Here is a 12,620-nt window from a genome sequence, read left to right on the forward strand (position 1 = left end):
CAATAGCGACTCTTTTTTTTTAGGCCCGTTTTTTCTGCCGCGATATGTGGCGCAGCCCCACATGGACTGCAGTCACCGCCTTTGCGCACGCGCGGAGCTTGAGCCACACCTCCGAGATTCGTACCAGTTGTCGCAAACATCGAGACCGGCCGGTTCAGGGATAACGGGTTCTTCGTCTCCTGCCATGAGGACACTCATTCATCCATGCAATCCGATATGTCTATGATGCACCCTGACCGAGGAACCGATGACCAGTACCCGTACACGCACCCACCGAATGGACAACGACAATCTCCGAGTGGATACCGTGATAGTGGCATAGTTTCACCGGATTCCCACGATTTCAGTGACCCGCTGGCAGGGACACTGAACGAACCGTGAGTACTCAATTTATGTCAATTATTCTATAACGCTAATGAAAACCTCTATATAGAATCTCCTTCAAGCGCAAACAGAAACACCGGTCTACGTTCAGTTTGTCCAAGATATTTACCGGTAGCGATCCTTCCGCCTCTCAGAACCAACATCTACCAGGCGATACCTCGTCGTCAAGACCTGGATCAGTTGGTGCCAGCGAGAACTTAAATACACAGAAAGATGGGGGTCTACTCGATTGGTACATCGAGGGACCAGGGCGACGAGTAGGCTACGACGATCTAACGGCTATTGATTGGATTTTCGAATACTCCAAAGAACGGCAACGGAAGAGGGTGCTTTATTCCAGCGGACAAGGCATCACAGGATATATTCACAAGCTCATCAATGCGGGAAATGTCTGGATCGTATTGATCGCCACAGGTATTTCGGTTGGCATCATTGCAGCTTGCATTGATATCACAAGCAATTGGTTGGGAGATCTTAAAACCGGCTACTGCAAGAGCGGTTCCGGAGGAGGACGGTTTTACCTAAACCGGAGTTTCTGTTGTTGGGGGCACGAAGGTAAGCTAGCTGCCGTCATCAGATCTCTATCTCAAAATATGCTCATCTCGTATTTTGAACCAGACCTTTCGAAATGTATAGATTGGACACCATGGCGAAGTGCACTTGGGGTTACCTCCAAGGGCGGCGGCTTTACAGTCGAATATATTTTCTATATTCTTTATTCTGTAGGGGAATCTTGGCCTCACTTATATCTTGAGTGTGCTGACTGGCTATATAGGTGCTATTTGCTGTTTGTGCTAGCATATTGGTCAGGTCTTACGCAATCTATGCCAGGCATAGTGGAATCCCCGAGATTAAGACGGTTCTTGGTGGCTTTGTTATAAAGCATTTTATGGGAGCTTGGACTCTTGCCATCAAGTCAATAGGTCTTGTAGGCAGCCTCTGCCTTGTCAATAAGTCTTCAATCGCTAACTCATCAAAAGTGCTTATCTGTGGCCTCTGGAATGTGGCTTGGTAAAGAAGGCCCACTCGTTCATGTTGCATGCTGCTGTGCCAATGTGTTAATGAAACCTTTCGAAAGCCTAAACAACAATGAAGGTAAAAAAACACATGCACAGTTTATGTTTTCGATCAATTCTAATCAAGTATCTAGCGAGGAAACGCGAAGTTTTATCGGCGGCTGCAGCTGCAGGTGTTTCCGTTGCCTTTGGAGCGCCTATTGGAGGCGTTTTGTTTAGTCTAGAGGTATGTATCCAAGACGAAGTCTAGAATCGTGGTGACTAATGTACTTCAGCAATTGTCATATTATTTCCCGGATAAGACGATGTGGCAAAGCTTTGTATGTGCTATGATTGCTGCAGTTACCTTACAGGCGATCAATCCCTTCCGAACAGGAAACATCGTTCTTTACCAGGTCACCTATACACGCGGATGGCATCGCTTTGAAATGATACCGTTCATTATACTTGGCATAGTAGGTGGGATATATGGCGCATTTCTAATTCGGCTGAATTTGAAAGTTGCAAAATGGCGACGAACTCGAGGCTGGTCTTACCCCATCCTTGAAGTGCTTGCCATAGCTTTTCTTACCTCCTTGATCAACTTTCCCAATTTGTTCATGAGAGCCCAAAACTCCGAGCTCGTCCATTATCTTTTTGCTGAATGTGGCAGTGGGAATGATGACTTGTTTGGCCTCTGTAAGCCTGGGGCGGTATCGATCAGCACGATAGCTCTTCTGCTTGCAGCTGCCCTTCTTGGATTCTTTCTTGCGTCGCTGACCTTTGGTCTCGATATACCTGCTGGTATAATTCTTCCGTCAGTCGCCATCGGTGCTCTCTATGGACGTGCCATGGGTACGGCATTCAAAATGTGGCAAGAGGCGTACCCAGGAGCCTTTCTTTTTGGACGATGCGATCCTGATATCCCTTGCGTGACACCTGGAATATATGCAATTATCGGTGCAGCCTCGGCTCTTGGTGGCGCCACAAGAATGACCGTCTCAATTGTGGTTATCATGTTCGAGCTAACAGGCGCTCTTACTTACGTTATTCCGATCATGATTGCGGTCATGCTGTCTAAGTGGTGTGGTGATATTTTCGGGAAACGTGGGATTTATGAGTCTTGGATCCATCTGAACGAGTACCCCTTTATAGACCACCGTGACGATACCGCTCCCCCGGATGTGCCTGCGAGCAGAGTGATGACTGTGGTTGATGACATTACTTCCATCATCGCTGTTGGTCATACCATTGACTCTCTTCGTCAACTTCTCGATACCACTTCCTATCGCGGATTCCCCGTCGTCACTGATACATCCAATCCGATTCTTCTGGGCTACATCTCTCGCAGTGAACTTTCATACGCTTTGAAACATTCCTCGACACCAGCAGACCGTGAGCTGTCTGGTTCGACGCAGGTGCTATTTGCTCACCAGCCATTCGCAGATCCGATGGAAACCCTTGACCTACGGCCTTGGATGGACCAGACACCTATAGCTCTCAACAGCGGTACTACATTCTTGATTATACTACAGATGTTCCAGAGACTTGGTCTCCGTTACATTCTGTTTGCCAATAAGGGCATACTTCAGGGGTTGCTCACTAAGAAAGATGTCTGGTCCGTCATTAACGGGTCAGGTTTCCGTCAGGGTGAAACCTTGAAGGAACACAACTTCCACCAGCCAAGCACAGCGGAGGAGGTCGGCTTACTCGAAGGCGACGATATAACTAGCCTTGCTAGCTCTATGGATAGAAGGCAGTCGCTTTGATGCAAGCCAAGCTGACGATTTTCATTATATTCCTATCTGGGATGGGGTTTTGAGATACTGGCGCAAATTTCTTTTATGTTTTGGTTCTTATACTCAGTACATAGACTTATCTTTGGGATACGGTTGGATGAATTGGTTAGTGTGAATGAACTGACACTCGTCATGTCTAGTATGCTGAGTTGCTGCTGAGGATTTTGGCTCTTTCTGTTGCTTCGATTAGCCGTATGGCTTCTATTTTGTTGATTGACAATGTGTATATATGTTCGTCAACAAGATTGGTCTTTCCAAAGTTTCTGGGATGTGGTGTTGGTCATTTACGTCCAATTCACAATTCACTCTTGTCCTCTCCCTTTCTTCGTTTATGCCATTCCCTCCTGTCAGCGGCATACTGGGGGCCTTGAACCAAGCATCCAAGCAAAGGCCATAGATCAATTCCGCCGGAATCTAGGCCCGACAGAACTCCGCACTTTCTGCCAGCGCAAAAGCCCACCGCCTTCGCGGAGACCAATCGGGCTTTATTGCTATTTTATGATCTTCTTGACTCGCAATTACCTACAGGGACTCCTACACATTATATTATCACCTATCTTTTGAAAAGTGGCAACCGGCAGTATGATGGTCGATCCGTTTGAGGTTCGCATGCGCTTCACTTTGCAGCTGCAGCATCTGAATGCTTCCGTCACGTCGTCGCAGAAAGCCGCGCATTATGCGCTCAAATATCGCGATCTGGACGAGGACCTTCACTCGTGTATATTGGAACAGCTTGAAAGGGTGAGTACCTGTATTGCTGCTGATGTGGAGAAGTACTCTGACGCGGACCGTTCATTGCCAAAGAACAACATGAACAACAGGGCCAACATCATGTATTTCATCGAGCAATTTTGCGAAATGGCCACCAAAGAAGATCACTCTCCTTACGTCCGGATGATCCAAAGAGACATCCTGCGAGTCGTCGACGCCGTTGCCCCGGCAGATGGGTCAGGCGCAGCGAATGTAAAACACGTGCGTCGGGTTCTGAACGGCCTCCAGACCAAGGCCATCCTCTCCGCGGAGACGGTAGCGGAAATCGACGCGGGACTCAAAGAACGAGAAACTCACCCAGCACACCTCGATTTGGAAGCCGAGGAGGGACCCGAAGGCAGTGGGAAATCGAAAAACGGGACACCTCGTGGCTCGAGGGGCAGCGGGATGCGGGTCGACAAACGGCAGATCGAACAGCGCATTGAAGAAGACCGGGAACGAAACAAGCGTCTCCGAGAAAGCATGTGGACTGTGAGTGGAGATGATGGTGAAGAGCATGCAAAATTCTGGGACGAGACCAGTGATATTGGAGAAGATGATTTCATTGCTGCAAATGAGGAGTTCACGGAACGCACGCAAATGATAACGGCTTGATAAGGCAAAAGTACGCTATTTTAGCGCATTTGTTGGCGGCGTTTGATTTGCCATCCTGATCACTCATTAATGCGCATGGAAAAAGTACTTAAAATCTTTGGGGATTGGAGTTTTGGATGTCTTCATATACAGCACGGAGCTGGTTTGATGTGATGTTTGTGAGTTTATACTTCTAGGACCGGGTTTTGAGCGATATCCTTCTTATTTTTATATGGACTGCATGTGAGATACCAGAAAAATGCCATGTTTGATATATCATTTGAAATTCTACAGACTGTTGCTGTATACAAGATGGCCCCACAAGTGACCGCCGGCCCCGGAGAAAGGTGGTTCCGTGGAAATTTGATCGATCTGCCGTTTTTCCTCGCAAGTAAAACTGCGCCAGATTTGGACGCAGCCACTTTTCCCCTCCATCTTTGGGCTGCAAAGAATTCTTTCTTGGATTCTCTGGCCGCATATGTTCTCACAGATTGTCACTGCAGCAAAAGGTTTATTTCATCGGCCATCATCCAACAAATCTCGTTCGAAGCCCCCCCAAACAAACTCCACTTCGCCAGAAAAAGCAATTGGCAGCAAACCCACCATGGTTACGGCTACTAGACGGCGGACTCTCGAAGTCGCGCAACCCATTACAAACCCGAATGTTGAGGTTCGGATAGAGACGAGGTCGAAGCGCAAATCCGATACTGCCGTTGCCCCAAACACCCAAACTCGGGGTGGCAAGCGCCGGAAGAGAGCAAGCCTGGAGTCGAATCAAGAAATAGAGAGCGAAACACCATCCGAAACACCAGAGGTGACCCAGGAAGTCGACGCTGAGGCCGAACCTCAGCCGGAGCCTGAAGCTCAACCCGAGCCTGAACCCGAAGAAAAACCGGCCACAAATGGGCCGACCAAGCACTTCCGATTCGACAGCGAAGAACCAGAAATCCCACTAGATACCCCGGCCGAAGAGAACACAGAGACACCCCAGGAAAAAGAGGATAGCGACGACGACAGCAGTGACGATGAGGCTCCCGAAGCAATTGACAATTCTGCACAACTGTCCAAGATCAGGTCAGAAGCTAAGAAATTGGAGCAAGCCAAACAACTGTGAGTATTAATTGCATGTCGGATCTATATATTTGAAACCATCTAATCCTTGCACAGAGAGGAACAGGCGAAGAAAGAAAAGAGACGGCAATTGGATGAATTGCGCAAATCGCAAGCGAAGATCTCCAACAAGAAAGACAAACTGGCAGACGATTTGCTCTCCGAGAGCACGGAAACTCTTCAAGGCTCTACTACACAGGATATACAGCGGTCTGCGCTTCCGGCCCTCCTTCCGGATGATATTTTGAACGCGGCACCTGCTACTCGACCTCTGACGCCTCCATTGGAAGAACCGGAAGCCGGCCCCAAGAAGTCCAACAAACTCCGGTTCCTCGAAAAGAACGAAAAACGCCCGAAGGATGTGAGAATGGGCGATGTCACCATCCGTGTTCTAGACGGCGAACCTCCCCAGAAGAAGGCCAAAACCTCTTTGGCGCCGAAGGCCTCAAAAACGGGGCGGAATGCTAAGGAGAATTGGTTGAATAAATCCCGCAGCACGGGGAATGTCAACGGTCTCCGGAGAACCAAGGGTGGCCCTTCAGGCTTTGTGCGGCGATGAAATACCTACACTTTGTTCTCTCAAAATTGTCATTGTTGCGTTGCCATCCAATTGGCTGAGCTCAAACAAAAGTCCAAACCGGAGTCTTTTTGAGGTGTTACTTGGGAATTCAGCAGTCAGGTTGTCTGCGCTACCCCAATCTTTCCTGTCAAAATCCGATCTGAAGGGGTCATGCTGGTGTGTACCACGGAGGGTCGTTCAGGGGATACACAAGAAAAGAACGAGGCGAATATCGTGCCACCGCATCAAGTTACCACGTCATTGAGTAGGAGGCATGAGACAATGGATGTGAGAATCAAGCTCCAAGAGCGTTCGTAAATAGGATTTTATAAACGGTCGGAACGGAGGAGAGATGGTTTAGTTTCTAATGATCACCAGCAAGGTGCTGCAATGGGTTAGATCTTGTATATTTCTTTTTCTTTTTTTCTTTTTTCTATCTTTCAAGGAAATTGTAGAGACCCCAAGATATTCAGAATTGTAGATCGCAGACTCAGGCCATTTGCACTCGATGACGGGAAAATTCTCATGGGGTAAAACCGGCACGTGCAAAGCTTCGAGCTCTCAGTGCTCCGTCCGGTTCTTTCTGCCTCACCTCCATTTCTTTTCCTCCTCTGGGTTTCTCCCTCCACCCGGAACATTGACCTGTCCGTCAATGGCGGAATTTTGCTAATTCCTTTCCATCCCCCTAATCCACCATGGCTTCCAATTCAAACGGAGAGACAACGCCTCTCCTCCCCCAGCATCACCAACGCCCGGCTTCCTCCAATACGTCACCGTCACCGAAAGGAAACCGCCCGCCGCGGACAGTGACATTCAATCCCCTAGCCACGGTCAGCACATACCACGATGCTGCCTCTGCCGATCCTACATTCAGACCGTTGCATTCGAACGCCTCTTCCTTCCCCAGTTCTTCCGATGGCCAGCGCCCGACCGGGTTATCCGCGCTGAACAGCAAGCTCCGTCGTCGCAACAGCCATGGCTCCCCTTACAGCGCCGCATCTGCACCGATGACTGCAGCTTCGAAAGTCGGTCCGCAGCGAACAACGAAGAAGGCACAGAAGCTCAAGCTGCTCCCTGATCCGGTGACGGCCGCTGAGGAAGCTGTCGAGGGTGATGATTTCCCGTCCGACGTCTACTCCCAGATTGCACGAATTAAAGAACCTGCTGCGAGAAGTCACGCTGCAAGGCTAGGAAAGGCAGACAGAGATCGACTCCCTCGTGTAACGGCGTACTGTACTGCCAATTCCTATCGATTGGACGGGGTGATCAGGTTTCTCAAATCGCGGGCCAACACCCGTGGGGCTAATCCGAAGTTGTACGACGAATGTGTCTATTCTCCGTATGATTATGAATATGAGGAGAAGAAGTCGGGTTACCGGAATACCTCGAATGATAACATAGGCACAGGTAATCTCCAACCCCCGGAGAGACCATCCGGAGAGCGCAGGTACTCAGACAGCGCGGTGGAGATTGACGATAGTGCCAAAGCTCGAAGAGAAGACCTGATTGACCTTCAAGATGCGGAATTTCCGTCTGAGCTGGCTCATACATCCGACAATGTTATATCCGCATCTCATTCCACAGAGACGCCCGACTTTGATACAACGATACATACCCCTGAAGTATTTCTGTTTGATTACGGCACGGTCGTCATATGGGGCATGTCCCCTACCCAGGAGTCACGATTTCTCTCCGACATATCGAAATTTGCGACTTCCATCTTGAGCCCGGAAGACACGCAAATCGAGAACTTCAATTTCTACTACGCTCGCGAGTACCAAGCCCGGATATACAACGACTTCATCTCTCTACGAGACCCCAAGAGCAACATGATCAAGCTGGCTATATCACATGCTCTGGCACAATCCGTCAAGACCTCTCTTTTCGAAGATCTTGTCTCCGAAACGATTTCGAATACCGCACCTCTACCGGCCCAGATCGCACAGACGGGCAGTGTCAATCTTACACGGCGACAAATCAACATGCAAATCGGCGAACTGTTCATCTTGCGCATTAATATCCATCTGCAGGGCTCTGTCCTCGATAGTCCGGAACTAATGTGGGCAGAACCGCAGCTAGAACCTGTCTACCAGGCCGTCCGAAGCTATTTGGAGATGGATCAACGCGTGAGTCTCTTGACCGAACGGCTGGACGTGATTGCGGATCTTTTGGCCGTCTTGAAAGAACAATTGACTCACCGTCATGGTGAGTATCTCGAATGGATCGGTAAGTTTAATTCCCAACCCATTATGATCATCATTTACTAACGACGTAACATAGTTATCGTGCTCATCGCCGCCGAGATCCTCGTTGCTGCTATCAACATCGTGGTTGATTTATACGCTGGAGTGGATTAAATGTCCCGAAGAGATCATTGCACAGGATGCACAGTTGCCACCAGACCCGAAAGCAGAGTGTTCCTTTCGATTTCCTTTTTTCTCTTTAATTTCTCTCTAAACTCACATCCATCATGGAGTCTCGGTCCTCTTACTTGATCCAGTTTGCTTTCGGTGCCGGAATTTAGGCGCAATGACGAGCCAACCACCCAGTCAGTCGTGCATTGCCACGAACTACTACATTGCCTTCCTGTACTATAATTAAGTCGTGTATGTTCATATGGGCTGGTCATCCATCCACCAATCCAGTCACCATCCGAATCTGCTCCATCAGGCCAGACCGTTCAACGCGCATGGAATTGCGATAACTAAATGTTAATTTTTACTGTTGTCATAATCTCTTCCTGCCGTCGTCATTGTCACTGTGGATAAATAGCAATCCCATTCTATAAGAAACAAAAGGGTTATGTAGAAGACAGGGATAGAGGATTTGGGAAGTAAATCGTATGCGTTCTTTTGCTGAGATGGTGATTGACATAACGAGAAAATAGGGAGAAACAAAGAAACTCCTAATTAAGATACAGGGTGCAACAGGGCAAAAAAAGACGACTCATGATAGATAGACCAAGCAAGGTCGGTCACATCTCAACTCAAGCAAGAAACGAAAGGTAAAAAGATAAGAAAGCGAAGCGAGACCAGAATCGAAAAGAATACATGAGAACCAAAGAACATCGAAAAAAAAAAGATCATCCATAAATCATCCCTAGCTCTCCTCTTTCGGCTCTTTCGCATCCATATCCATCGGGGTGGTGGATTTTTCTGGCCCCGCGTCCTCGGCCCTGTCTCGTGAGCCGGATTCTGGATTGTGGCTCCCGCGATCGCTGGCGTCGGAATCTTTGTTCTCCTTCTCATTCGAGCCGTTGCTGCCGGTTTGGATGCGGAACGAGGAGGTCATTTCCTCTTGCGAAGGGGCCGGGGCTAGACGCGGAAGAGACGAGGATCCTCCGGCGCCCGGGGCATCGGGGTTGGCGCCGTCGGGTCCGTCGGCCTCGTCGTCTTGTCCGCCCTCGTTGACGTTCGACTTGCGGGAGCGTTTCACTCGGAGGGGGCGTTCTTGGGGCTGTAGTATGAGTTTAGCTGGATGCTTCTAGACGGTAGAGTGCGTGCAAAAAATGACAGACAAGAGAGTGAATGATACTGCGAGACACACGCATCACCACCCCAAAATAGAGCAACGTACCGTAGGCGGCTGCTCATCCGAGCTTCCCTCCGTCTCGTCCTCATAATACCTAGCATGTTTACCAGAGTCGCCCGCGTTGCCGTTCAAGGTGGAAGTGTTGGACATGAGGGCCGCCGCACGAGCGCGCAACTCGGGGTTGACGCCGGACTGGGCCTCCTCGGCCATGCCGGTGACCTTGGAAAGACGCTCAAGCAGGATGCACGACTCGAGGCGCATCTTCTGGATGTATTGCCAGCCACGACGGTTGCGGAGGCGCATGAGCTCATTTTCGGTCTCGATCTCGGTTAGTCGCTTCTTGAGGGCGATGCATTTGCGTTTGTAGGCCACCTCCACGCTGGGAGGGTTGGACGAGGGTATCGATGTGGTGTGTTTGGAAGGTTCCATTGTGCTTTTTGTTGATGGTCGAGATGGGAATGACTGTGGCTAGAGAAGGTGTGTGTATGTATGCGCGCCGAAGGTTGGATGAATGGACGTAGATTTCGAGGTAGATGCCGAGGGAATAATTATGTGCGATGCGACGAGAGAAACAGATGGGCCGATGAATGATTGTATCCGGTGGAGGGAATTAGGCCACGGCTGTCAAGGTTTTCGAAGAGGAAAGGTAAAACGAGGCTGGTCTCTTTATGGCTTCGGGCTTGGATGCGAAAGTACCGGTCCGATCCCTTTCCACGGGTTAGGGTGCTCTATCCAAGGTTCAGACGGGAGGAACAGTGGATTGTTATACGGCGAAGAACCTCCGGTTCAAACTGAGGGATGAGAGAGGAAAGTATCGGAGTCAAGCAGTCCGTGCAGCCGCAATTGCCGGGGGAATCGAAGGCAGGCAGAGTCGCGATGGCCGGAATCCCCGTCGTTTCTGCCGGCCGGGGATCGAAGGCGGTCGGACGGCGATGGTGTTTCTGCCTCTCCTACTCTTTCTTACTCTCTCTCTCTTATTTTCGCCTACTCTAATCCGGCCATATACATCATTTACGGCACTCATTATATTGATCAAACCATAACTCATCGCTAACGAAATCTAAACACAACCAAATCACAAAATCAATGGCCTCCGGTGGTCGGAAGACCGAGGAACACCTTGAAGGAGTCGTAACTATCGACACTGGTCAGCGATTGTCCATTCACCAGTCAGACGGCCACTTACATCAACCATTGGAAGCCGGTCAACGTTCCCAGCATGACGATTCGAACTGGCAGGCCGTTCCACAGCCCCGAGAATCCGATATTCCCATAGATCCGCGACACGGCTTTCATCGCGCCTTCGCCAGCTAGACGACTCAGTCAGTTTACAAGGCCACGAAACAAACAGAACACCGGAGAAAGAAAAAAACGCACCTTGCCGATCGGCATTCAGCTTGCTAACCATCACATCGGCCGGATGACTGATAATGGCGCAGAAGATGCCCGCAATATATCCTCCCAAGAAACTGACCCCCGTCTGCTGCAGCCCGTTGAAGCTCTCCTTCGGCTTCCCCAGCGTCTTATAGATCACACTGACCGTCTCCTCGAAGGTCGCGAACTTGGTCATCGTGTACGGGATCTGTCGCGCCCACAGCGGATACAGGCCCTTGTACAGCCCCGAGAAGCCCTCCTTGGCGACGACCTTGCTCCATCCTTCGCGCAGGTTCTGCGCATACGGAGGCAGCGTCGTCTGCATGCGCACCTTGATCGCCTCAAGGGGACAGAGCGCCACGTCCGCGAGCGCCTCGGCCGACGCACTGGCGCCCAGGAACACCGCCGTGCGGTTCATGTTCGGGAACAGCTGCTCGCCGTACAGGTACTTGAAGTACTCGTAGAATCCGTATTTCCCGGCCCCTTGGAACGAGTATCCGATGAAGGTCGGCGACCAGCCGAAGAAGACCCCGCGGAGGCCCTCTTTGGCGTAGATCGAGCGCCATGCCGAGAGATTCGACTTGTAGATGCTGGGGTCGACTTGACGGCGACACTTGACGAGATCAAGAGGCGTGACAGCGGTGTGCGTCGGTCCTGCCGGATTGACCCTGCGTTAGCCACTGCATGAGGGTCGAGCGTTCTCTGGAATCAAACTCACCACAAGCTGTGCACACAGGAAGATACAATTAGCACTCCATTCATAAGACAGACACCCAGACATCGAACATAAACATACCAACAATGCCGCCCACCGTACAGCTCGCGAAATACCTCGCCGAATTGGGCTCGATCTTCCCAAAAGGAAGCTTGCGCTCTTGAGTCGCCATTGTATACCTCTAGGCAGATTAAAACGTCTTAAATCAAATCAACAATTCTCCGCAAGAAATCTACCAGAACCAAGTCTTCAAGGGAGCGGACAAGTCCAGTAGATAAAAGACAAACGGAGTCCAGTCCCGAGTCAAGTCAAACCAGGTCAAGGTCAAGTAAGACAGACCAACCTATGTCGTCAGCAGCAAACAGACCCTTCCAACCCCAGCCGAGGAACCGATCGACTCCAATCAACGACATCCATTCCACCTGACGGAAGCACCATCCCTTCCCTGCTCCACTCAAACAAGTCGATGCGAACGGCTAGACCGGCACCTCTACTCCTACTCCTAGTATGTAGATCTGGACCTCGCATGCCGAGTGCCGACAGACTGAACGGAACCCATCAATCAATCAATCTATCTATTTCGCTATGGGACATTACAGAGTATTCTACTGATGAGGTGGCTTGCGAGCTAATGCTTCTACGCAGGACTGTAGAAACTGGGTTGAGTGACGCGGCGGACAAGGAAGGACAATGACGTCATGACTTCCGCGGGCTGCCGTTGGCGTCGAGGTCGGTGTAACGATCGACCTAATCGTCGGTCATAATTTTATGCATTTGTTGTTCTCGAACATCGACAAGGTTATTAGGTA

At 50.1% G+C, this 12,620-nt stretch overlaps 6 protein-coding genes across 6 annotated transcripts; 4 read left to right on the forward strand and 2 right to left on the reverse strand.

Moving 5' to 3' along the window:
- The first annotated feature begins 148 nt into the window (after positions 1 to 148).
- Positions 149 to 3,416, forward strand: P170DRAFT_385827 (chloride channel protein). The gene is made up of 7 exons (XM_024845746.1): positions 149 to 377; positions 434 to 939; positions 1,003 to 1,106; positions 1,160 to 1,312; positions 1,365 to 1,479; positions 1,535 to 1,626; positions 1,676 to 3,416. The coding sequence occupies exons 1-7, from the start codon at positions 205 to 207 to the stop codon at positions 3,146 to 3,148; spliced, it is 2,616 nt and encodes an 871-aa protein (XP_024703166.1). The 5' UTR covers positions 149 to 204; the 3' UTR covers positions 3,149 to 3,416.
- A 291-nt stretch (positions 3,417 to 3,707) lies between these two features.
- On the forward strand, positions 3,708 to 4,782 carry P170DRAFT_437583 (CTD kinase subunit gamma). Its single transcript, XM_024849402.1, has 2 exons — positions 3,708 to 3,919; positions 3,983 to 4,782. Exons 1-2 carry the CDS (start codon positions 3,764 to 3,766, stop codon positions 4,541 to 4,543), a joined length of 717 nt encoding a protein of 238 aa, XP_024703167.1. The 5' UTR covers positions 3,708 to 3,763; the 3' UTR covers positions 4,544 to 4,782.
- A 344-nt stretch (positions 4,783 to 5,126) lies between these two features.
- Positions 5,127 to 6,191, forward strand: P170DRAFT_476526 (uncharacterized protein; the record flags this gene model as incomplete). The annotated part of the gene is made up of 2 exons (XM_024853354.1): positions 5,127 to 5,632; positions 5,690 to 6,191. The coding sequence occupies 2 exons, from the start codon at positions 5,127 to 5,129 to the stop codon at positions 6,189 to 6,191; spliced, it is 1,008 nt and encodes a 335-aa protein (XP_024703168.1).
- A 615-nt stretch (positions 6,192 to 6,806) lies between these two features.
- P170DRAFT_465398 (YagE family protein) lies at positions 6,807 to 8,936 on the forward strand. Its single transcript, XM_024852322.1, has 2 exons — positions 6,807 to 8,417; positions 8,472 to 8,936. The coding sequence occupies exons 1-2, from the start codon at positions 6,887 to 6,889 to the stop codon at positions 8,546 to 8,548; spliced, it is 1,608 nt and encodes a 535-aa protein (XP_024703169.1). The 5' UTR covers positions 6,807 to 6,886; the 3' UTR covers positions 8,549 to 8,936.
- A 15-nt stretch (positions 8,937 to 8,951) lies between these two features.
- Positions 8,952 to 10,621, reverse strand: P170DRAFT_385837 (uncharacterized protein). The gene is made up of 2 exons (XM_024845747.1): positions 9,768 to 10,621; positions 8,952 to 9,647 (listed from the first exon to the last, which is right to left on the reverse strand). The coding sequence occupies exons 1-2, from the start codon at positions 10,149 to 10,151 to the stop codon at positions 9,291 to 9,293; spliced, it is 741 nt and encodes a 246-aa protein (XP_024703170.1). The 5' UTR covers positions 10,152 to 10,621; the 3' UTR covers positions 8,952 to 9,290.
- Positions 10,622 to 10,724: 103 nt separating this feature from the next.
- P170DRAFT_465400 (putative mitochondrial phosphate transporter Pic2) lies at positions 10,725 to 12,418 on the reverse strand. Its single transcript, XM_024852323.1, has 5 exons — positions 11,893 to 12,418; positions 11,815 to 11,820; positions 11,100 to 11,750; positions 10,909 to 11,032; positions 10,725 to 10,857 (listed from the first exon to the last, which is right to left on the reverse strand). The coding sequence occupies exons 1-5, from the start codon at positions 11,981 to 11,983 to the stop codon at positions 10,806 to 10,808; spliced, it is 924 nt and encodes a 307-aa protein (XP_024703171.1). The 5' UTR covers positions 11,984 to 12,418; the 3' UTR covers positions 10,725 to 10,805.
- Positions 12,419 to 12,620: the final 202 nt, after the last annotated feature.

Source organism: Aspergillus steynii, assembly GCF_002849105.1.
Source record: "Aspergillus steynii IBT 23096 chromosome Unknown P170scaffold_5, whole genome shotgun sequence".
NCBI classification, from domain to species: Eukaryota; Fungi; Ascomycota; class Eurotiomycetes; order Eurotiales; family Aspergillaceae; genus Aspergillus; species Aspergillus steynii.